Source organism: Gopherus flavomarginatus, chromosome 5, assembly GCF_025201925.1.
Source record: "Gopherus flavomarginatus isolate rGopFla2 chromosome 5, rGopFla2.mat.asm, whole genome shotgun sequence".
Classification (NCBI taxonomy): Eukaryota; Metazoa; Chordata; order Testudines; family Testudinidae; genus Gopherus; species Gopherus flavomarginatus.
This window is the reverse complement of record NC_066621.1, coordinates 76,951,462-76,975,051: the sequence shown is the minus strand read 5'-3', so window position 1 is coordinate 76,975,051 and position 23,590 is coordinate 76,951,462. Positions and strand designations below refer to the sequence as shown.

The 23,590-nt window shown below is 40.1% G+C and overlaps 1 protein-coding gene across 3 annotated transcripts in view; it reads left to right on the top strand.

The window, feature by feature from the left end:
• The first annotated feature begins 675 nt into the window (after window positions 1–675).
• LOC127052040 (golgin subfamily B member 1-like) overlaps window positions 676–23,590 on the top strand; it is a 68,206-nt gene continuing 45,291 nt past the window's right edge. For 2 of the 3 annotated variants that reach the window (XM_050955199.1, XM_050955198.1), the window contains exons 1-14: window positions 676–866; window positions 6,952–7,009; window positions 8,419–8,562; window positions 9,868–10,017; window positions 12,181–12,303; window positions 12,916–13,083; window positions 13,518–13,703; window positions 15,362–15,484; window positions 15,667–15,780; window positions 18,566–18,887; window positions 19,285–19,400; window positions 19,789–19,906; window positions 20,678–20,769; window positions 21,839–21,989. In XM_050955199.1, coding sequence (XP_050811156.1) covers window positions 6,965–7,009; window positions 8,419–8,562; window positions 9,868–10,017; window positions 12,181–12,303; window positions 12,916–13,083; window positions 13,518–13,703; window positions 15,362–15,484; window positions 15,667–15,780; window positions 18,566–18,887; window positions 19,285–19,400; window positions 19,789–19,906; window positions 20,678–20,769; window positions 21,839–21,989 — 1,852 coding nt within the window. In that variant the 5' untranslated portion in view covers window positions 676–866; window positions 6,952–6,964. Of the gene's footprint in view, window positions 867–1,204; window positions 1,218–6,951; window positions 7,010–8,418; window positions 8,563–9,867; window positions 10,018–12,180; window positions 12,304–12,915; window positions 13,084–13,517; window positions 13,704–15,361; window positions 15,485–15,666; window positions 15,781–18,565; window positions 18,888–19,284; window positions 19,401–19,788; window positions 19,907–20,677; window positions 20,770–21,838; window positions 21,990–23,590 lie in introns of those variants that run through there. The other variant, XM_050955197.1, reaches the window with a different exon arrangement.

The following is a 23,590-nucleotide window of genomic DNA, read 5'->3' as shown; positions in this document are numbered from 1 at the left end:
TCTGTGTAAAGGTGTTTGGGTGGCTGAGCTAAGAGATCAGGAATCCTGTCAGCTTTGTGCTGATTGCACATGGTGTATATTTAGGTGTTGTTATATAAATAAAAAGATGGGTCCAGATACACAGGCCCACAAGGTGAAGCCTCGCTGGTGAGCAGGGCCTCCAGGATCTTGTAAAGGGATTGTTATCCCTGTTTGATTGATGGGGACACTGAGGCACAAACTGGAACAGCGACTTAAGGTGACACAGTCTTCCCAAACCTGGGACTAGGCTCTTTGAGGAACATCTGCAGCAAGGGCAAGCGCAGCTCCTGCCTGCCCCATGACATGCCCTGGAAACGGATTGTGGGGGGGGGGGCCAAGCCCCCACTACGGTGACCAGATGTTCCTATTTTAAAGTGACAGTCCCCATATTTGGAGCTTTGTCTTATGTCGGTGCCAATTCCCCTCACCCCGCCAGATTTTTCACACTCGCTATTTGGTCACCCGAGCCCCCTCCCTCCACACAAGTGTGGGAACCCCCCCCCCCTTCGCCGCTTGACAGCTCCCCCCGCCCTGTACAAGTCGCAGGCTCCACCCCCGGCAGCTCCCCTCCCCGCACGCACTCCAGGGGGCGATGACGCGACTCGCCATTGGCTGCGCTCTGGGAGACAACGACGCGCTGACGTATGCCCGGCCGTGGTGCTGCTGACGCCGGGATGGTGGCTGGTTGTTGTCCCTGCAGCACCTGGGCCGGGCCGAAGAGGCGGGGCCGGAGCCGGAGCCGGAGCCCCTGCTCCTGCAGCTGGCACCGCCGCCCCTAGGGCCCGCTCCCCGTCCGGATACCTCGCGGCCCCGCTCTGCCCCCCCTGCCCCCGTGCGGCTCGCAGGTGAGCGGGGCCCGGATCCCCCCCACCCCCCGTGCGGCTCGCAGGTGAGCGGGGCCCAGATCTCCCCCCTCCCCCCGTGCGGCTCGCAGGTGAGCGGGGCCCGGATCCCCCCCCTCTCCCCTTCCCCCCGTGCGGCTCGCAGGTGAGCGGGGCCCGGATCCCCCCCCTCTCCCCTTCCCCCCGTGCGGCTCGCAGGTGAGCGGGGCCCGGATCCCCCCCCTCTCCCCTTCCCCCCGTGCGGCTCGCAGGTGAGCGGGGCCCGGATCCCCCCCCTCTCCCCTTCCCCCCGTGCGGCTCGCAGGTGAGCGGGGCCCGGATCCCCCCCTCCCCTTCCCCCCGTGCGGCTCGCAGGTGAGCGGCATCGGGATCCCGGACCGGTCTGGGTTCGGGGGCAGGGGGGTGACTCCTCCTCAGCCGGGTCCTGCCCCGGCCTGCGGGGAGGGGCGGAGAACAGGCTCCCATTGTCTGCAGCCAAGCCCGTCCGGCAGGGCAGCTTGCCCGCCCCCAAGGACACAGTGGCTGGGCCGGCGGCAGCACTCAGCGGTGCCCTCCAGTGTCGTGGATCCTGGTAATAACTCGGGACGCTTCTTGTTGCGTTGCTCCGTGACGCCCTGGCAGGTCAGGCACTGGCCAGTCCTGGAACAAGCTACTTCAGTATGTCCTGGGTTCCCACCGCCACTGGGGAATACCCCTTCCTATCCCAAACATGGCAATTGGCCTGGGTTATGAGCTCAGGCTAGAGCTGCAGTGGGCTCCCAGGACCGTGGTGTAGTTATGATTGAACAGGCAATGGATTACACATCTCCTGAATATTTCATCTGAATTCCTGGGGCATCTCACAAAGAAGGGCATGCCTAGTGTAGCATGGGGGAAGGAAGCATTGGGGATATTGAGGGAAAGGAGACAGCAAGTGGAATTCCTCTTAAATTATAACTTAAGTAAATCATGAAGCTGCATATATTGCCCTGGGAGAGAAGCATCTGAGACCCTCGTCCATACCGAATGGCTTTAGACAGTGTAGAAGTTGGACTAAATTCAAGTCTTCGCAAGTGTGATTTGTTAGTGATGCAAAAAGAAATCTGAGAGAGCTGAAAAAACACCAAATCCATTTCTATCCAGTGGAAGCTGATGGATCTGAAGAAGGATTTATAGATGAGGTGGAGATAGTTGGCTCACAGATTATAGAGTTCAAAGTGGGGTGTGCTCGTTTGAGGATTTAGTTACCATACACACTTTCCAGAATTATAATTAAGGCTACATCTTTGTCATGGAAAACTTAAGGGGAAGCCATAGTGAAAATGGGAGAAGTTAGAAAAATGTATTTCTATTCATATGCTCTGGTGTCCACTCAGTATGTCTCTATTTTTATTTAAAGGGACACTTCAACATGGAACTTTGCCAAGGATTTAAAAAAGAAAGAATAATTCTAGGCACTATACACCCACTGAATTCCACTGTAGCTTTACAATTATATTTTCTTATTCTTTGAAAAAGATCTTTCTTCCCCGCTGCTTTGTTAAAATCCTGTATGGACAATGAAAGTGGAGTTACTATAGAGGAGAAATAATTAAACTAACTACCAAGTGCTATAATCTTCATACTGTGAACAAAGTGTTTTCTAATTTTTTGGATATGTTGATTTAGGCTCTACTTGCAATTTGTAGTAGGCTTAAATTCCGATGAACATATGTAGGTTAAAAGGACCAGTTGGAATAATTCTCCCCTATTTACAAATAGTAAGCCTACATGTCATAGCTAGCTTATAACCCTTCTTTAAGAACAGTAAAAGTTATGCAAAACAATCAAAAATAACTTTAGATTAAAACGTCACTTTCTCTTCATAAGCCTGTGTTCTGGGACTAAAAATGTGTTAACCTAAAGGGTATTTTACTTTTGTTCTTAGCCTAAGGTTGAACTGTTCAGTCTGAAATCCTATTTAGGTATAAATCTTAATACATTAAAGACAATTTTGTGGTGATTTTAATATAGTGTGCAGAAATTCTCGAGCTCCGGATTTTCCATGACCATTCTCAGTGAGGACAAAAGTCATTTGGCATTTGTGGAGAAATCTTGACTTGCAAATAACATTTGTTTGCCAACATACATACAGCACAGCTTTCCATTAACTGAGCATATTTAAGGATGGCGCTTCAGATGTATGAAAAAGTTCTGTGTTTCTGGTGCCCTACACACTCAAATACATGTGATTAATTACTCCATGTATGTTAATGTAAGAAATATAAAAAGATATTCAGAAATGTAGAATGCACCTTACACTCAAATATCTGAGTTACCTTTTGCTGTGGGTTTCATAACCTTGAGTTTGCTGACTTCATTTATATTCTCAACCACAATGTTGTCTTTTAACATAGATTTTTTTGGCATCAGGCACAAAGTGGAGAAATGACTGCCCAAGCAGGCAGCATCAAATTTAGGATTCACTGAATGTGGAGAGGATGGAAGCAAGATAATGCTGTGGCAATGAACAAATAAACTGTTAAAAATGTACATTTCCCCTTAAATTTACACATATCAAGTACAAAATACAGGATTTTTTTACATTAAAAACAGTTAGTAGAGTCTTACTTACAAATTGCACCATTGTACATCGTGTGCTCCTTTTGCCCTCACTGGAGAAGGGGGAGAGCTACCATTCACATCTATGGTTGGGATAGAAAGGGCCACTTTTATGGCATCATTCTTTACCATCCCTGTACTATGGAACAGGGTCAGAAAGAAGCACTCAATTCCCTGACAGCCCCTTGAGGACAATTTAATGACTACTCATGCATATTCAACTCTATCTTTAAGTGGTATTTAGGGTTAGGCAATTTTACAAACACATGAGTGACACTGTACACATGCATTCAGCACCTGTGAGTGTTTGTAGGAGTGGAACCCTGCTTAGCAATCATGTCTTTCTGCTCCTCCCTCTCACGGTGTGTTATAGTAACCACTCAGAGCCATACCTCTTCCATGGCTCAGTGGAGACCAACATGATGTCCCAGAACCTGTATGGAGGCACAGTGCCTCTGTAGTTTCTCCCAAGATCTGTTAAGGTTTTGTGGGCTGTTTTCCTGTCATAGTGGAAAGTGGTGCATAGTGCAGTTAAATCAAAGATGTCAAGGCTGAGTGCATGAGGTGAGGCAATAAGGACTGAGATGGATGCTGTACTGGGGCTGTGCGGAGGTTTGAAAATGAGCGTGAGGAGTTTAGAATTGATATGGAAAGACAGAGAAAATGAGAACTTTTATAACTTCAGGAATGGTCACTCAGAACATTGGGGCCTATGGATAATTAATGTCCTGCATCGCAACAAGCATTTGCTAGTTAAGGTTATCTCTGAAAAATGCACACATGGTAAACTAAGGGCTTGGCTATGCTCGAAACTTCAAAGCGCTGCCTCTGGAGCTCTTTGAAGTGCGAGTGTGGTCGCGGCACCAGCGCTGGGAGAGAGCTCTCCCAGCGCTGCACGTACTCCACCTCATGGGGATTAGCTTGCAGTGCTGGGAGCTGCGCTCTCAGCGCTGCAGCACTGTTTACACTGGCGCTTTACAGCGCTGTATCTTGCAGCGCTCGGGAGTGTTTTTTTCACACTTCTGAGTGAGGAAGTTGCAGCGCTGTAAAGCGCCAGTGTAGCCAAGGCCTAAGTGGAGCTCCATTTAACTACTTTGAAGGAGAAAGAATTGAGTTGTGTGTGCCAGGATTTGATTCCAAAGGGTTCAGTTCTTATAAACTTGATGCTTATGCTCCTAAAAAACATTTCTTCTGGCTGATTTAAGAAAAACAACCCCAATCAGTATCTCCCAGTTGGACTGGATAGGTAAAGAGAGTCCAGTGCAGCTGTGCTGTCCAACTTGTTTTGGTACACTTGTCCTTCCTGAAAGCCCCTTAATGAACATCCATAATGTAAATAACATGTCAAAACTATTGGTCAGGGTATCCAAGGGGATGTGGTATGTAGTGAACTAAACTTGTTGCATCAGCTATTGCTTATTGGGTTCTAAAGCATTTACAAGTAAAAAAGATTTACACACAGCCCTAAGCTACACTGAGCCAGATTTTGTCCTCATTATACCCTTTCATGTTACTAGGAATGCATAGGTGTTACTGAGGGCAAAATTGGGCTTGTGACTCAAGAGAGATGCAGAGAGGAGAGTTTAAAAAAAAAAAAAAAAGTGATGATATCCACATCCCCGCCCCTCTGTGATTCATAGGTTTTTAAAGCCAGAAGAAACTGTTGTGATTCCTGCGTAACACTCTATGATTCCTGCTTCTAGCTCAGCAGTGATAAATGTTCAGCTTTAATAACAATCTGTGCTCTCATTCTTCATTTCCTTTCAGATAAAGTATGTGCCAGCATTTTTAATAAATTGGTCAGCTGAATTCAGAAGCGCAGCTGCTCTGCTGTGCTTTTACTGAAACCTGTGCATGCAGATTTGAAAAGGCAAAATACATTCCATTGAAAAGTGTTGCTTGTGGGGACAGGTGACTGAACAGATAAAGTTTGGCTTCTCATTTGTTGTTGTAGCTTGAAGATTGGCCAAAGTCAGAAGTACAGCAAGATGTGTGGTAATATTTCTTAATGCAAGCCATCAAACCAAATATAAATTATAGCACAGGCCTCTTGAAAAGTTAACTAAATTCTGTCAGACGAGTCAGACATTCTTAGTGCTGCAGTACATATAAGTTTACATTTGAGCTGCCTGTACTGTGGGATTAGCTTTCATGTACATGCTATCAAAATGGATCTAATAGGAAACTTGCTTAAGAAAGACGTGATTAAATTCAGGAAGGCCTGTTCTTGCAATATGTGGCAGAGCCATTAGTGTGAGTAATCCTTGTGTCAAGGGGAAAAACACTTCAGGGGCTTCGAAATGTTTGAAATAGAGGAGCCCCAAAGCTGCATGGTATCAAGTTGGCTACTAAATTAAAAAAATTACTTATAATTTAGGTATCAGGCTCTTTGAAAGCTTGTGTTTGGGTCTGAACCAGAGAGGTGCTGAGCACCTGCAATTCCTAGTTAGTGCCCTTCTCAAGATTTAGGCCCTTAGGCATATGACTGGGAGATGCTCAGTTGTTGTACAGTGTGATATGCCATAGTTAAGGCTACGATTTAGTCATGGGTATTTTTAGTAAAAGTCATGGACAGGTCACGGGCTGTGAACATGACCTGTGACCTGTCCATGACTTATACTAAAAATACCTGCGATTAAATCTTGGGAAGAGATATCACGGGGTGAGAGGGGGGAGGCAGCGTCACCAGCTGCTGGGGGCTGCGGACAGTGGCTGTGCTGGCTGGCCAGCCAGGGACTGCTGCCTGGGGCCGTGGCTGTTCTGGCTGGTTGGGGACCAAGGCTGCAGCTGTTCCTGGGGTCCATCTGAGCAACTGGCCCCCGAGCCAGCTGTGTGAGTGGCCCTGGGATCAGCCATTCTGGCCGTTGCAGAAGTCACAGAGGTCGCAGAATGTCACAGAATCTGTGATTTCTGCGACCTTTGTGACAGACATGGAGTTTTAGTCACAGTTTCTTTATTTTTTGTGCACAGCAGTCAGTTCATTCTGTAGAAATGTGAATTGGAAAAATATTTGTCATACTGCGGAGGCAAATACAGAATGAGTTGAAGGTCAGGTTATATGTTAGCAAACTGAGTACAGTCTGTACCTTTTATTTGTGGGTGGAAGTAGCACTAGTGCCAAAAAGTACTTGTAAGGACCTTACATTTTTAGGATTGTTTTTTTCAGTTTAATTTCTGAAAATATTTGGAATGATAATGTTGGTACTTTACGGCTTCCCTGTCTGTAGAAGTAACATAATGTGCAAAAGAATTAAATAGCACTTTCTTAATAATCAATAGCAACTTGTGATGTGACTCTGGTGTCAAAGTTCCTATCAGGTTTCAGCAAATGCAATGAGATCCTGTTTTTTGTTGTTTTTTAAAAACAATATTAAATTAGCTTGAATTATCTTGAACTGAAAGGCCTGGAGAAAAAAATAGCAGAAAACAAGCCTGTTATGTGTATGGTTTTCTAAGTGGTACTAATATTCATAGCAATATAATTGTATTTCCTTATTCCTTTTCACAGCCATCTTGAAACTATGTGGAAATGGGGCACTGGAGATGATTCATCCCCTAAAGCAGCAGTAAGTATTTAAAAAAAAAAACAACAAACACTCCCCCCCAACCTTGTAAGTGCTGACTTTTATAAAAACTTGTAAATTTTCAAAATTCACATTCAAGATGCGGTAATAAAGTGTCTGCTTTTTTGCAAGGTTTAACCTGCTTAACCTGTTCTTCTAAGATAGTCACTAAAGGTCATGGTGGCTTCATGATCCCAGTCCAATTAACTTCAGTCCTCAAAGTCTAGCCATAACTACACTGCTCACCTTCAGCATGTTTATCTTGACTTAAGAAAAGATCAGCAGAAGCCATGTAAACATTAAATCAATCCCTTTTTGCAGGCTAGCACTTGGCTGTACAGATCATTAGTTGCGGTTACACCAGCACAGAACCTCAAGAATTAAAAACATACGGACTGTTTAAACATCAGTATTAGCTTTAAAATGCAAACTCTTGTGGCTTTTTGCCATTTTCCAGACCATTATATTTAATGGTATGAATCTTATAGGTTGTAATGAGAAGAGTTTTTCTCTCTTCTGCTGAAAGTACTGCCGAGTATCTAAAATTAGGCAGCATTCAGTGAAACTGTTTATCTCTTCTAGTAATGGGTAAAAATCTCTGTGTATCACTTGTCATCCCTCTATAAAAGAAAAGTTCCTAAAATCAACACAAATGGATTTGTAAGGTAACTAGTGCTGTAATTTTGTGCCAGCTCTTTTTTTGAAAACAATTTTTTGTGGTGAGAGGGAGGATGCCTCTTTTCTCTCCTTAGTTTTTAAGCTGGCTCTGTTGTTTTAAAATGGTAGAGTGGCGTGGATTCTTTGGATATTTTCAAGAACTCTCCTTGAGACTTGTCCTCACAGGTGCATGTGTTCCACCCACAGCCTAGATTTCTGCGGTCATGCCTTCTTTTGGCGAGTAATCACACTTAAGTTGAGAAGTTGAGGCTTCTAATTTTGTAGTGTAATTGACTGGAAATGAGAGTTTTTTATTGTTTATGGTAGCACCTACAATGTGCTTGCTGCTTTCCAGGCAAACAAAAAGCGACAGTCTCTGCTCCAAGGAGTTCAGAATGTAAAGACAGCCACTCATACGGAGAGTAATGGAAGGGGAAAAACCAATAGGTTTCTTTATCATGTCAGGTTATAACAGCATAGTGTCTCCACCGTGTTGTAGTACAGTTTCATTTGCAATGAAGGGAACAATCTGTTACAGAGATTTCAGTTACCAGGGTTTTATTTCAGTGCTGCTTCTGTGGCTTATATTTGACAAATTATCCTGAAGCTGTCTAGACAGTATGTTTAAGTTTTAAAAATACTACTCTTTGCCTGAATTTGATTGAGTTGGATGAAAAGCTGATGACTGTGATTTGTGCATAGCCAGCATTGTGTGCACCATTTTGTCTGTTCAAAAGTATACTTAATGTCTATAGGCTTATGACTCGCAAGATGCAGCAAACATGTCGGTGGCTGATTTGACTGAACAGCTGACACATACTGAACAGCTGGTAACGCAGCTCAAAGAACTTATCAGAGAGAAGGATAACGAACTTCGGAATAGAGATAATCGGTTAAAGGTACTGTGTGTACACATCAATGTGACTGTCCGACTACAGAAGAAAATGAACTGCAGTCATGTTCTCTTGGGTGAATAAGCTGTTTTCCTAAAAACAGGCTTAGGAGTCAGTTATATTAATATTAGGGACTAAGGAAGCAGTGATCACAGTTTGCAGGTGCATGGGGATACATTACAGCTTCCTACCAATTTACCTCCTGTTTCCAGAACTGTAACCGGCTTTGAGTATTACATAGGCAACAAATGGTCCCCAAGAAAGAACAGATGCTCATGATAAATATGGGGGACTATTTTCAGTTGCAAATTTAAGGTTGTGCAAAGCTGGACAGGGACTTTTTCCTCCTTTTAGGCTAATATTGTTTGGCATTTAGTTAGGATGCAGACTTATCCCAGACTGAGCTGCTTTAGATACAAAAATTTTTCCTCCAAATTTCCTTCAATCATAATTTCTGTATTCCTTATGGTACTGCATGTCACCCTTGATTTATGGCCACAGTAAATGGAAGGAATTTATACTGGATGCCCTATAGACTGTTGAGGGGTTTTCACCATTGACTTCTTCGATTAGAGCTTCTATTTGTTGTGAGTTTTTGAAAGGTATGTTTTCACCCTTCTGTTTTAATGGGACATTTTCATATTAATCTAAAAATGTTTCAAAATACAGCCTTTTACAAAACCTAATATTGAACAAAGATTTTTTTTGTTAAAACAAATCAAACCAAACTATTTTAAATTAAACATTCCACTGCAGTGTTGTGCATCTATATGTAGCTGACCAGAGGCACAAATGATCAAGTGACCAGCATTCATAATATCAGTGTAATATTTAGTTTGTCATCAAGGAAGTGGAGCACCTCATCCCAGTTACATTATCCGACATGAGTAAAAAGCTGAGATAGTGTAAGCTGAGTCACCTGTCTTACAAAAATAGGGGTCTTTAGGTGTCTGCAGTGAGGCATCTGAAAATTAAGGCACTCCAAACCGCTATTTACTTTTGAAGGTTTAGGACTTGAAGTAGTCTCTAGTTTCTCTTCAGATCGTATAAATCTTTCGCCTTTTACTAACAAAGGAAAGGAAAATTTCTGTAATATGTAATTTTTAATGTGACACTGCCCCTTAAGTTACAATACCTGTGAGTATCATAGTAGTCTAGTGCAGATACTTTGCAGTAATGAAAGGAATATTATCAGGCTGCCTTATAGTTGCAGGGCTTCTGGACATGAAGTTAAAATGTCCTTGTGGAGGTAGGAGTTCTTGGTAACTGTTTTAGATTTATGATTTTATATATACACTCTGATGTTGGTAGGAAGAAAAAGAAGCTTCTGAAGCCAAGCTTTCAAAAGTAAAGCTGCAAAACAAAGCCAAGGTAACATCACTAACCTCACAACTGGAAGAACTTAAGAAGCAATTATCAGGATCAGAAGGACAAGAGAAAAAAGCAGAGGAAAAAAAGAGAGTGAGTTTGTCCTTCCATTTTTAAAGTTAGACTTCAGTTTACCACGATCCTGAAATCAGATCTGCATGGGTGGACCTGATTTTAAAATCCAGGATCCGAGATAAACTATTTGGGTCAAATTAAGGCTTTGTTTGTGTTTTCTATCCATCTTATATATTCATCCACTTTTTTATAGCTTTTTACAAAAGTTAAGAAGTGTTTCCATGGACATTCCATTCAAAATATGGAGGAAATGGAGGAACTCCCTGTCGGAGAGCAGCGAGTTGAGTGGGGCTGGCAGCCAGGACCCCAGACCTGCAGTGGGCTGAACAGCTCAGCCTGCTGCTGCTCTGGGGTCCCGGCTGCTGGCCCCACTCAGCCCACTGCCGGCTTGGGGTCCCGGCCACTGGCTCCCCTCAGCCCGCTGCCGGCCTGAGGTTTCTTTCACCCAGGCCAGTGGCCAGGACCTCGGCTGGCAGCAGTGTGCCATTAAAAATCGGTTCGCATGCCACCTTTGGCACGTGTGCTGTAGGTTGCCGACCCCTGGTTTAGCATATCTGGTACTTAAAATACGTTACAACGCTGGCTACAAAAGTGCCATGTGAATGCCTGTTCTCACTTTCAGGTGATATTGTAAATAAGCAGGCAGCAATATCGCCTATAAATCTAAACTAACTTGTTTGTCCTAGCAATTGGCTTAATAAGAAGTAGGGCGGAGTGGATTTTAATTGTCGCCAGGGCTAGCGTTAGACTTGCTAGGGTCTGGTGCTTCGGCTTTGGGCCCCCCAGCCTGGAGCTTCGGCTTTGACCTTCCCACCCGGGGTGACAGGGCTCAGGCAGGCTCAGGCTTTGGTCTTCCTCCTCCTGGGATCGTGTAATAATTTTTGTTGTCAGAAGGGGGTCACGGTGCAATGAAGTTTGAGAGCTGCTACTCTGAAGTTTTACATTGTTTTGTTTTTGAGTGCAGTTACATAACAAAAAAAAATCTACCATTGTAAGTTACATTTTCACAATAAAGAGATTGCACTACAGTACTTATATGAGGTGAATTGAAAAATACTATTTCTTTTATCATTTTTACAGTGCAAATATTTGTAATAGAAAATAAATATATAAAGTGAGCACTGTCTACTCTGTATTGTATGTTGTAATAGAAACCAATATATTTGAAAATGTAGAAAAACTACCAAAATATTTAATAAATATTAATTGATATTTTATTGTTTAACTGCAATTAATTGTGATTAATTTTTTGAGTTAATCGTGAGTTAACTGTAACTAATTGACAGCCCTAAAAATAACTACTCGCAAAAGTGAAGGGGTCTAGTCAGTTTTTATTATCCAAGGCTAGATGTGAAAAATATACAAATGGCAAATTAAATTAGATAAGAATATTTCATTTCAGTAATTTTAGTTTTATCATAAACAAATTTAAAAATGTTTTAAAAAATATATCACTGTTTCTTTAAAACAGCATGATGTTTGGCACATTAGCACAGTTGTTGTATATGCAGCTTGTAAAACAATTTGTATTTAATACTTAAAAGATTTATTTTGTTTTAGAGAAATTGGACATAACTTTAAAGGGCTAATAGATTTTATCCATGTCTTCCAAAGCATATGTAACTACTAATACAGTTGTGATCTGTGATAAAGGTCAATGGTTCTTGCTTGGAAAGCATATAATTAGGTTGTCAGATTTGTAGATGCATGGTTTGTGATTGTAAATTGTAAATAATTTCTACAAATTAGTTACCTAGTATATATTTTTTTTTACAGTATTTCATGTAGTAATGTTTCACTTCAGGATAGTTTGATATAGACTGAATAACCCTTTTCCCTTTCTCTCTACATCCCTTTCTTTTCTATTCTTTCATTGCTGTGTGGGTTGTGCTTGCCAAGAGAAATGTGTGGACTTTTTTTAAAAGGATAATGCACGTCCATCCAGCATATATACTTAAACTTTGGAGGTTTAGCACAGACTTGACATAAATACTGTGGTTTCTTTGTTTAGTATCTTGTTGGGACATTTAAAATACTGGGGTCCTGAGAGGAACTCTGAAATATGCAGTAGTATTTCATAAGTAGGATGACAGTTTTCCTTCCAGTATTGTCTGAATTAGTGGAGTTGTGGGAATCTTTTATTTTGCCTTTTAAGGCTAAAATGTCCCTATTTACATATAGGTATCTAGAGACGGTGACCAGGAAAATGCTGCAGCTAACCGTGGAAAATTATTAGTACTTAGAAGGAGGGTTGAAGAACTAGAATTCCAGAACACACACAAAAATGAAGAACTACAAAAAAAGGTAGGATTTTATGTGATGTTAACAAGGGTTTTTCATCTACTCAGTGTAGAATTACTTTTAAAGACTGAACAGCTGTGTTGTGAAAATAGCCTGTAGAGATATCAGTAGAGGCTAAATGCCAGATCCTGCCCCACTGAAGGAAATGGAAGTTTTGCCATTCATTTTATTGGTGAGGAGTCAGGCCTTAAATTTGTTTTAGCTGTGATTTACAAATAGTTGAAATTGGGAACACTGTGAATAGCGAATGGTAGCTTGCCAACTCTCTGATTTTGGTTGAAAATGCTGCCTGACTTATGTTTTCTTTGTGGCCTGTTATTTTTTTGACAACAACAGGAGTAAATGTAAACAAGTGATAGCATTCCTCAGGCTGTAGCTGTGCTGTGCTATACAGAGGCCTCATCTGTGAACATTTCTGTTGGCGATGGAACACTGCAGTAATGCTGATTGTGCAGAAATTGCCTGGATTATAGGGCCAGTACCAGGCTAAATATTTATACCATTGCATTCAAAATTTGATCATGTCAGAAACTTGACTTTCCTGGTCTCAGTAACCTGGAAGAGGGTGGGTGATAAAAACATAAGTTACAAGTATAAGCATCTTTTCATTCCCAGATTACCGAATTGGAGGCCCAGCGTCAACGAGGGGCCGAAATGGATGCCATGCTTGCAGAGAAGGAAAAGAAACTAGCTGAAAAAGAAGCCTACATCATTGATTTGCAGCTAGCATGTGACTCAAGCAACATTGCCAAAGGAACACTTGCCCCTAGTGAAGAATTAAAGGTATACCATTAGTATATGTTTATGTTAATGGCAGCTCAAGTGGCAAATCTGCACAGACATATGAGTTCCCCATGGTGCTGCCCCCCACGATGTGAGAGTCAAAGGATCCTGCTCCAGTGTGCTAAGGAGCATACCCCTATGTCTTGCACCATTGCTTATATGAAGAAAAGTCCTATACTGATGAGTTCAGTTTTAAGCTGATGAATTTTTATTTGTGCATAACTTTTTTCCCGTCCAACTTGCAAAAACACGTTGAAATAATTCTTAATAATATTCTGTAATGAGCTGGCAAATTTCACTGACAACTTAAAACGAAAGTTGAAAACTAACTCTAAGCTAGCTTTAGCTGTGTAGAGCCTAATGAATTGACGATGCTGTCATTTTTTTTTAGCACAGGTTATATTTCTCTAATTGTCTTATCTTGCACTCCAAAGAATCAGCTGTCCGTGAAAGAGTCTTCACTGCAGAGCATGCAGATTCTAGTTCAAAACCTTACCAAGAAGGTTGGAGATAGTGAAGAAAGATGTAGCCTACTCCAGGAACAGATTGAGAGTCTTAAAAACCTTCAGAGCAAAGAGAGAGATCACTTCCAGGAAAGAGAAGCCATGTATATAGAAAATGTAGGTGAACAAGTTGTAAATTCTTTGGTGTCCAGAGTTGATACAATGGTTGTACCAGTTACCACTATATCTCAACAATTCATTTACATCTGCAGTTCTTGATTTTTTTTTTTTAAGATCCCTTCAGCAGTGATCTAGATGGTAATTAGAGCTTATGTAACGGTGAAATAGGAAACAGTTTTTAGTGTACTATGGGTGTCTTATGTCACTGAAATGAATGGGGATTTAAACATGGTGGGAAGAGGAAATCTAATGGGTAACTGGGTGATATGAGTTGAACTGAGCTAAAATCGTAAAGCTTCTTATCCCTCTTTGCCCGCCCTTCCTCCCAAAATTCACCACCAAAATAAGTACATGCCATGACTAATAGTGTCGTCCTCTAACAGTAACCCTTGTCCTCTGTCATCCCTCCTCCTAGTTGTTTAGACCCTAGCCTAACAGCATGTCTAAAACTAGCTATTCAGGGCAGGGACTCCCCTTTTGTTTGTTCTGTGAAATGCTTGGCACACTTTTGAGCACAATTAAATAAAACTAGTGCTTTTTTTTCTGCTTCATTTTATCAAAGCTTTCTTGTTCAGCTGCTAAAGGAGCTGTATAGAGTTATAAAAGAACTTAGAACTGATTAACTAAGGGGAGAATGAGCACGAGAATCTTGAAGTGCCTTAAAGATGTGGACGTGAAAGAGCAAATCAGTTTACAAGTAGTAATAACAGTTGTGTCCATTCCTGTATGATGCTGAATACCTTCAACTCCCACTGAGATCAGCTCGTTGATTTCAGTGGGAGATGCGTTTGCTGAGCACCTCCAAGATTAAACCCTTATATTGATAAAGTACTTTCTGTCCCAATACTCCGAAAGTGCTTTACAGACTATATTTAGGTATTACTTTACCCACATCAGAAATGCTGATTTTCACCACAGAGATAGATCACTGCAGCTGTTTAGTGGCCTGCAGTACTGCTAATAATTTTGGGACAGAAAATAAAGAATAAAATATCCAGGTGAAATTACAGAGGCTATTTTGAAGATGCAGAATACAATCATTCAAATAAAAATCTAGCTGGAACACAGGAGGTAACATGACTGTTCATCTTAAAAAAGAATTTTTTTTTTTAATATTCATTAATGGTCAGGCCGCTGTGGTTTTATATCTGTTCCTGACAAAACTTGTGAGGTGACCAGGAAAGACAAGTTTGGAAATGTAAAACAAGTAGCTAAGGGGGAGGTAGCTGTCCTATATGGCTTCAATTTTGGGAAGAGTTGGGAGAGCCAGGATAGAAGTGGGTAGAGGTCAGGCATGCGCATATAGAGATGAAAGGTTAAAGAATCATAAGGGAAACAACCAAGGCAGGAGGGTCGAGGTGTGTGAGGCCAATCAAAAGCAGATACTTTCATTATATTTGTAATGGTCATTCACTACACTGTGATATTCCCTAGGGGCAAAATTCTACCCTTACTAAAGTTGTACTTACTCAAACTCCATTGCCTTCATTGGCGTTACTTTAGATTTACACTGGTGTAACTGAGAATGGAATCTGGTTCTTGGAATGGTCAATACTAGTACATTTAATTGGTTGCATTTTTTTAAGTGATGCTGTCATGCATGTATGTGTGCTTTAGAGGTTGTTTCAAACTTATTTTTTATAATTTTGTTTCAGATACGCATGTTTCAGAATATTATCCAGGAAAAGGAAAAGGAACTGATTGGACAGGCCCAAAAACATGAGCAAGAGCTTTTTAAATTAATTGCTAAATCTGATGCCAGTGCTGATCTAGAACAGGTATGTTGGCAATGGGAACTCACTGACTTGCTTTAATTTGGACAGCTCTGCCGGAAGATAGGCAAGGAAAGTAATGCACTTCTGTGAGGTACAGCCCAGGTGATATTTTGGGAAGATGGAAGAAATGCCTTTTTTTATTTTTTCTTTTCTGTAAAATGTAATTCCTTTATTTCCTTGGCTAGTTACTAAAGGCGTTGAAACAGAAGTTACATGAGAAGGAGGAAGTCATGCTGGGTAGGACACAGGTCATAGTCATGCTGCAGAAAGAACTGGATGGCAAGGACCAGCTGCTGAAGGTAAGAAACTGTACATGGAATGTTCATAATCTAGTCAATTAATGAGTTAAAAAACAAGTTCTTTGATTTTATTTATTCCCATTTATACATACAGCACTGGGTAGATACACTTTATGTAGGAGCCATTTGTTAAAAACACAGTAATCATTGTACTAACAAGTATAAATGCAAACCAAAAAATAACAAGTTGAAAATAAAATAAAAAATCAGCCCTTCCTTCACTCTCCTGCCCCCCAAATACTCCATCCCACTCACAAACACCAGCCCTTAGCTTGGCCCTATCCCCTCAGAAGCCTGGAATAAGAGGAGCATTTTACAGTATGCCCTTAAAGTCAACAGATTGGGGTTATTTCAGGTCAAAGAAGGAGGAGTTAATCACAAAACTGAGGGCCTCTCCATCAGAATGCCCAGTTGGCAGCCCTCTTTTAAATGGAAAGGATTCCAGCTTGAGTGTTTCTCTTGTTTGCAACTACAATAGATAACTAGATTGTAGGCTTTCCAAGGAAAAGGTACTTTGTCTTCCTTTGTGTATGTATAGCGCATTGTTGTACAATGGAATCCAGACCCTGATTGGGGCTGTTGAGTGCTACTGCATTAGAAACAAACATAGGGTGGGGACAGGGAGGTTAGGAAAGATTATTGCAGGCCAAACCAACACCCTAAATTCTATCCAGAAACCAATAGGAGGCAGCTAGTGCAAGTCCTGGAGCACTGGACAAAGTGCTTTTTCCAGGAAATTTCACTTAATTAGATGGGCTACCATACTTTCCATCAGTTTCAGTGGTTTGAGGATATAGAATACATTGCAGTAGATTGATTCTGAGGTGACAAATATATGAATCATGATAGCAAGGTCAGAATTTTCCGGATGTAGATAAAAAAAGTGGCTTGAATACTGCTGCTATTAAATTAATCAAATAAAATTACTCCCTATAGCAATTTCAAGGTTTGTGGAACAGGAACGGAAACTGACTAACTTTTGTCACTGTTTCCATTTTGAAGTTCTCACCTTATGGAATATATATATATATTTTTTAGTTTTAAGATGATTTAAAAAAAAAAAAAGACTTGATAATATTTTTTGGAGTCAGTGTGCAGCAGTTCTGTTTGACAATCTACCCTAAAGCTTGTTGAATATCACTGTAATCTCTTGGCCTTTAAAGAAACCTGGGGAAAATATTTGCATGCACAAAAAGAGAGCTGGGAAAACACCACTTACCGACTTATGTCTGAGAAATTTCCAGATTGAAATACTTGCTGGACTGCAGAACATTTACTTAAAATGTTCTTTAACAGGCTATAGTGAATTCTATTGATACAGGCAGCAAGCTGTCAATCTTTTGCATGCTTTATACTTTTGTTACCAACTATGTAATTATTGGAACAGCATCTTCCAAGTCTTGAACACAGATACACATCCTTCATTGAATCTGTATGCTCTGAGAACACTTGATGGACTATTATTATCCAAGAAAGATAGCCCTTTCTACTCTGGTAATCAAAATTGTCATTGGGTATGCATGTCAGGATCTCCTCTGTGATTTTTATACATACTGTCTGAGTTGTCTACTATGTCTTTGATGGAAAGTTCAGCTGTTTAAGATAGAATAATCACTTGGGGGAGGGGTAGAAGGAGAGGCCAAGAGTTGGGCACATGTGAAGGTTTCCCCCTGTGATTATTTCATCTTAATCAAGTGACCTTTTCCATCTTGCTCTCCAGTCATGCTGTCCTATTTACTTTCTTAATTCTCAGATATAAACAATGGGCTGTTAGTTTCCTGTTCCAAACTTTCTAGATCAAGGTTTACCAGACAGTGCATAGTCTAGGGCTCATTATGAAAGTACTTGTTTTTATATAGGTGTCTGATTTGTGCTGGCTATTCATTTATAAATATATTCTGCAGTCTTGCTTTGCCTCTTTGCTAGCGTCAAGCAGCTAATGTGAAACTACTGAAAACAAAATGACAAAAAATAGAAAGGACTAGACTAGTGGTTCTCAAAGTGTGGGTTGGGACCCCAAAGTGGGTCGCAACTCTGTTTTAATGGGGTTGCCTGAAGCCCAGGGTCCAAGCCCCACCACCCTGGGCAGTGGGGTTCAGGTTACAAGCTGCCCCCCACCCCCAGTTGAAACCTTTAGGCTTTGCCCACTCCCACTTCCCCCCTGCTCAGGGCAGCGTTGCTCTGCTTTGGTTCCTTTTCTCTCTCCCCCCCCCTGCCACCCCCTTGGGCTTAGGTGGGCTTAGGCTTCAGTCCCCTCTCCTGGGGTCGTGTAGTAATTTTTGTTGTCAGAAGGGGGTCATGATACAATGAAGTTTGATACCCCTGGACTAGACAAAACAGTAGATAATGTGGGGGGAAGATCAGAAGGATGGGTTATAAATGACTTAGACTTTTTCCATCTCTAATTCCCTGAGTAAGAACTTTAAAAGGGGACCGTAGCCAGGGGCTGTCAACTTCTTTTATTTTTGATCTTCAGAACTCAGCAAAGCGTGATATGGGGTTTTTCCAGAGGACCTTTTCCCTTTTTATTCCCTTTCTTCTTTATAAGGGAACATTTCCTCCTACAGAACCAGTCAGGATGTAGTTAGCACTAGAGCAGTGCAGACCCTCCATTGTATCTTCAAGCTGCTGCTAGGGAGTTCAGACCATATATCTATATGACAGAGCCTTATGCTGCCAATTGACCTGCCATGAGAGTGATCTCTTTTTAAAGTGTGTTGCATGTGCAGAGGAACACATAGGGGTATATCTAGAAAATCTGAAACAATTTTCTTGTTTAATACAGGAAATTAATGAAAACCTGGAACGTCTTCAGTCGGAGAAAGAGAACCTCCAATCTAAATTGGATGCTGAGAAACATGTAATGAGAGCCCAGCTAAGAGACATGATGGAGAAACATGAACTTGAAATGACGAAGGTCCAGGAGAAACATAATGCTGAAGTGCATGAGATCCAAGAGAAGCATGAAACTGAGCTGCAGGAGAAGGACCGAGCCCTGCTGCAGCTTCAGAAACAAGTGGCAGAATTAAGAAATAATGGAGAGAGTGACTCAAAACAATCTATAGATGTAGATACTGTAACTAAACAAAAGATGGAACAACTAGAAGGTATTGCATCGAAGAATAGCTTTTATATTTGAAAAGCTTCCTGTCACTCCACTGTATACTATGTGCCAAATTCAGAGCTAGTATAAACTGGGTACAGCTTCACTGACTTTAATGGAGGAGGAGTTGTGGGTACTACTTAGTTACTTGGGAGATGCTTAGATGCTTTGTAGAAGAGGATCCTAGAAATAAACTAGATACATTACGTTACGTAACATCTAAATTTGGCCTAGCATTTCTTAAACATTCTCTCTTTTCCCTTCTAGCTATGACTATAGCATAGACATTTTTGCAAGTGTAGCCGAGTAAATAGAACGTGCTGAATCCTGAAATATGTTTTGTAATTACATTGATCCTTCTACTAGAATTCTAAATGATGATTGTGGTGTTTGTTTGCTAGCTCAAATGAAGTTGAAAACAGAAGAGGCCAGCAAATCTGAAGCTAAATTCCTTAAAATGAAGGCGTGGTCCAAATCAAAAATCAAGCAGTTGGAGGATGAACTGAAAAGTGTACATGTAACATTTTTAATTTAACATTATATGCCTATTTTACAATGGGTTATGATTGTAGATTTGATTAAAAAACTAAAATGCAGCCTAAAAGGTCCACTAAGTTGGGTTCTAGAAAATACCTAATATATGAATAGAGAAGGATTGATATTCCTGAATTCAAAAAGTTTATACAAGGGAATGTTCTAATAAGTAGTGTAATAGTCTGTAACTTAAACACAAAGGAAGAGGTCTGCCAGTTCACAGTGACCTATTGCACTTGACTATTTTAGAAACATTGTTACTCAAAATCTTATTTAAAAATAAAGTTAAATGATTGTATTAGCTTTGTTTTTTATCTTGATTTTGGCATTTCACTACATTTGAAGGAAATTAACAATGTTTCTCTTTATAGTTATCATCAAAGAATAATGACATAGCTGCCTTAAAGAACTGTATCTCAGAATTAGAAATTGAAAAGAAAGAACTACAGTCAAAACTGAAAGCGTTTTCTGAACTCAGAACTCAAAATGGTAAATAATTAATGAAGCAATTGTGCTGGTTTTTTTGTTTTACTCTATCATCTTGGATTTTGAACTGATGACTTGTAATAAAATGAAAACAAAGGGTTTTTTTGTCTTCATTATGATAAGGTTTCAAAGGAAGACAACTTGGCAGCTTTAAAATTGAAATACACTGCATAAAGGCAGCGTATTTATTCTGCTTTATTCTACAGAGATTACAAAGTTAAATTTTCTTTATTAAATTCAGACTAGCAGCAAGGGATACAGCTACATGTATTTCAGATAGTTACTATGTAAGCTTCCCCCCTCAGTACCGCCTGTGTATTATATCTGAGTCCTTGACACACATACACTTTTGGAGTTGGCCTCTCTGAGCAGAAAGTGTCATTGAAGCAAACTGTTATGGTTTTCTGTGCTGTAGACAAAGCACTGCACATGGATTCCGGAGATCTGAGTTTAGATTCCAGGTCTGCTACAGTTTGACATTGGACAAGTCACTTTATATCTCTGTACCTCAGTTTCTCATCTATAAAATGGGGATAATAGTACTTCCCTTTGTAGTTTTGATTGTCATTGATGTAGATTTAAAACACTGACTGGTATTAATAATAATCTGAGTTAATTTTGTAGGGAGATGGACTGCAAAGCCCATCATTGATAACTTCCAAGCCAAATGATTCTATGATCTCAGTTTGGGCTTCCACTCTTCCTTTAGATATTTACTGGTTTACCATGTTATTTTGTCATCAAATAATGAAGCCAATTCATTTGTTTTTGCAGAAGAACTACTGGCCAAGCTGGAAGTCTACGAAGAGCAGCAGCGAAAATTGCAGGCTGATCTCGAACAAGTTACAAAGAGGGCAGCTTCACAGGTTTTCTATTCAAAGTTGATTCATGTGAATTGTTGATTAGCTTCACAGTGCTGACTGTAGCCTTCATAACAGTATTGTTGGAAACTTGAATTAGAGTTAAAATTAAATTTACCAGCATACAGAATTGAGACACCAGTTGTGATTCATTCAGCTTAAAAAGTCTCTAGGTTTTAAATTGTTTTGAAAGTGCTATTGAATTTCTGCATATGTAGAAAATCCATGTAATTCAAACAGTTTAGTGTTCATCTAGTTACAGATAACTCAAGAGATGTCAGAATGGTACTATTTAATGTAAAAACCAAATTGATATCATCAACTAATAAATCTTCTTTCTATCACAAATGTATAGATTCAGGCACAAAAGTGAGAGGGAGGGGGTACTTCAGAAATGTCTGCTAAATAGCCCCTGAGAATCATGGGTCTTGTTTGTTAATCCTGATATCTGTACAACCAGCAGAGCAGGCTGAAAAACATAACCGTATTTTGCAAAAAGTGCAAAGGAAATTAATTTTTTGTACTGAATTTTTAATGGCAAAATTTTGAAACTATTTTTAATTTTTTTCCCCCTAAACTTTACTTTGGCGAGGGAATAAAAAACCTTCACTTTTTTACTTTGTGAGATTTGAGAGGGAAAAAAGGGTGTGTATTTTTCCTGTTTAAAAAAAAATAAAGGAAATGTTTAATTTCAAAAAGTGAGCAATTTTGCCCACAATGAAGATTTCCCATAAAAATATATGTTCTGGACAGTAAGCCATTTTTGTTAAAAAGCCTTTTCAGTTAAAAAAAAAAAAAAAAAAAAGCTTACCACCACTGACATGCAGCTTTTGGCTTTTTTAAATTTTTTTTTTTTTTTTTTTTTTTTTTAAGATAAACTTGCAAGGTCTTCTGTTATGGTCTGTAATGTTTAAAGAAAATTATCTACTTTATTTGTTGGTCTTAGTTGTATTTGTTTATTTATATAAAGCTGTAAGTGAGGCACAGAGATGAAAGTTCTGTCCCTGAATAGTTACACTCTAACTGTTACGTTTATTTTGATAAATGTTATTTTCATGTCCAACTTCTCTTGTAGGCCAGTGAATCGGGCAGTGTGGATGAGTTTCAGAGTCAGCTTTTGGAGTGGCAGGATATTGTACCAGAATCAGAGGAGGTGCATGACCAAGTCAGAGAGGAGAAATCTGCCATAGCCCTGAGAATGGCACAGATTGAAGAAGAGAGAGAAGGTGAATTGAAGTATTTAAGATGAAACTAGGTCATTATGCCAGCATAGCAGGTATTACAAATCTGCTATGTTTCTGCAGTTCAGACAAAATTGATATCTTTCCTCCATGCCTCACTTCTGTAGTCAAGTGAGATTTATGCAGCTAGTGAAGTTAGCAGAATATAATGATTACCGTAATTCAGTGTGTATGTTGGATTGTTTCCTTGACTGTCTGTTTCGTACATTCATCACTTTACATCATGTTTATTGGTGGATGTTTTATTCTGTTAGCTTTTTCAATCTGAGCTGCTTATCTTTGGGGTCATTAGTTGGATTTGTTTCAGAAGCTTAATGTCTGCATTTGAGTTATCAGTGATGAAAATGGCAGCTGCTTGCCTTGAATTAGAGGAGAAAATATGGGAAGTTGTAGCACTGTTGAAAATTTGGTGATGGGATAGAAAGTTGTGCTTTTGCAAAATATACATGAAATTCGGAGCTTCTCTGTAAATGTCAGTAACTAGCAAGATTTTTAAAAGATTGAGATGTACTAACAGACGTGCCATTGATACTGACCAGAGAAATGGAGAGAACTGGCAACAGATTGCTAGTTTAAAATGTTAGATATTATATCAAAACCACCATTCCAGGTGATCTGAGATTTTAAGGTCACCAGTGATGGTAAAATTAAAAAAAAAGTGTTTTCTGTTTGAAAAATCGAACTTACGAAAAAGTGTAAGTATTAGATTTCACGCTAATTTTTATTTGCTCCCCTCCTCCCCCCATGGCAGTTTACCTTAACTTCTTTCCCCTTTGGTATCGGAATGCGGATTGAAGGCACAAAGGTTAATGTGCACCATCTATAAATAAAATAAATCCAGTTAATTAATTTGAATAGCCTTTTGTTAATCTGTAACTTGAATGTTTTTGAGACTCAGCTGATGGATTTCAAAGTTCATTCTGTAAGTCCCAAAATCTTTAAGGGCCATTTCTCTTCTCTGTGAGAGATTTATACATGTAACTCCTTGGACATTGAGAAGAGAATAAACCTTCTTAATGTTAAGTACTACTTATCTCAGGAGTGTTTGTAAACAGGTCCTTATGCAATAATATTAACAGTTGTAAAACTTCATCCGTGTCCAGTCATTGTTTAATTTTGCAGTTTTCCCCCCTTGGGATATGCATGACCTTTCTGTTTCTTTTTTCCTGCCGTTATACCTGATGAGCACTCAACGTCCCTTCCCCCTCCACTCCTACCCTACACTGTGATTTGGTCAGCCAATAAGAACATAGTTTCCCATCAGTTTTGTGCATGCAGGTTCCAGCCGTGACAACCTGTAATGTACTGTTGCTGTTTTCCTCTATAGACCTTTCTTTAGAGGAAACGCCAACAGTACCTTATAACAGCTGCTGTTGGTGGTATGTGGTTTTTAATAATACATGTAACAAATGCTAGTTCTTAAACTTGTTTTCCTCTTGCAATGCCTATTCTTTGTTTATATTAACAGAATCTTCTTTTTTTGTTCTTCTTTGTTTTAATAGCTGACTCCATATTTACCTTGTAACCTAGTTTAAAGGAAAACTGCACAACTTGCAATGATTAATTTTCATAAACAAATAGCTAAG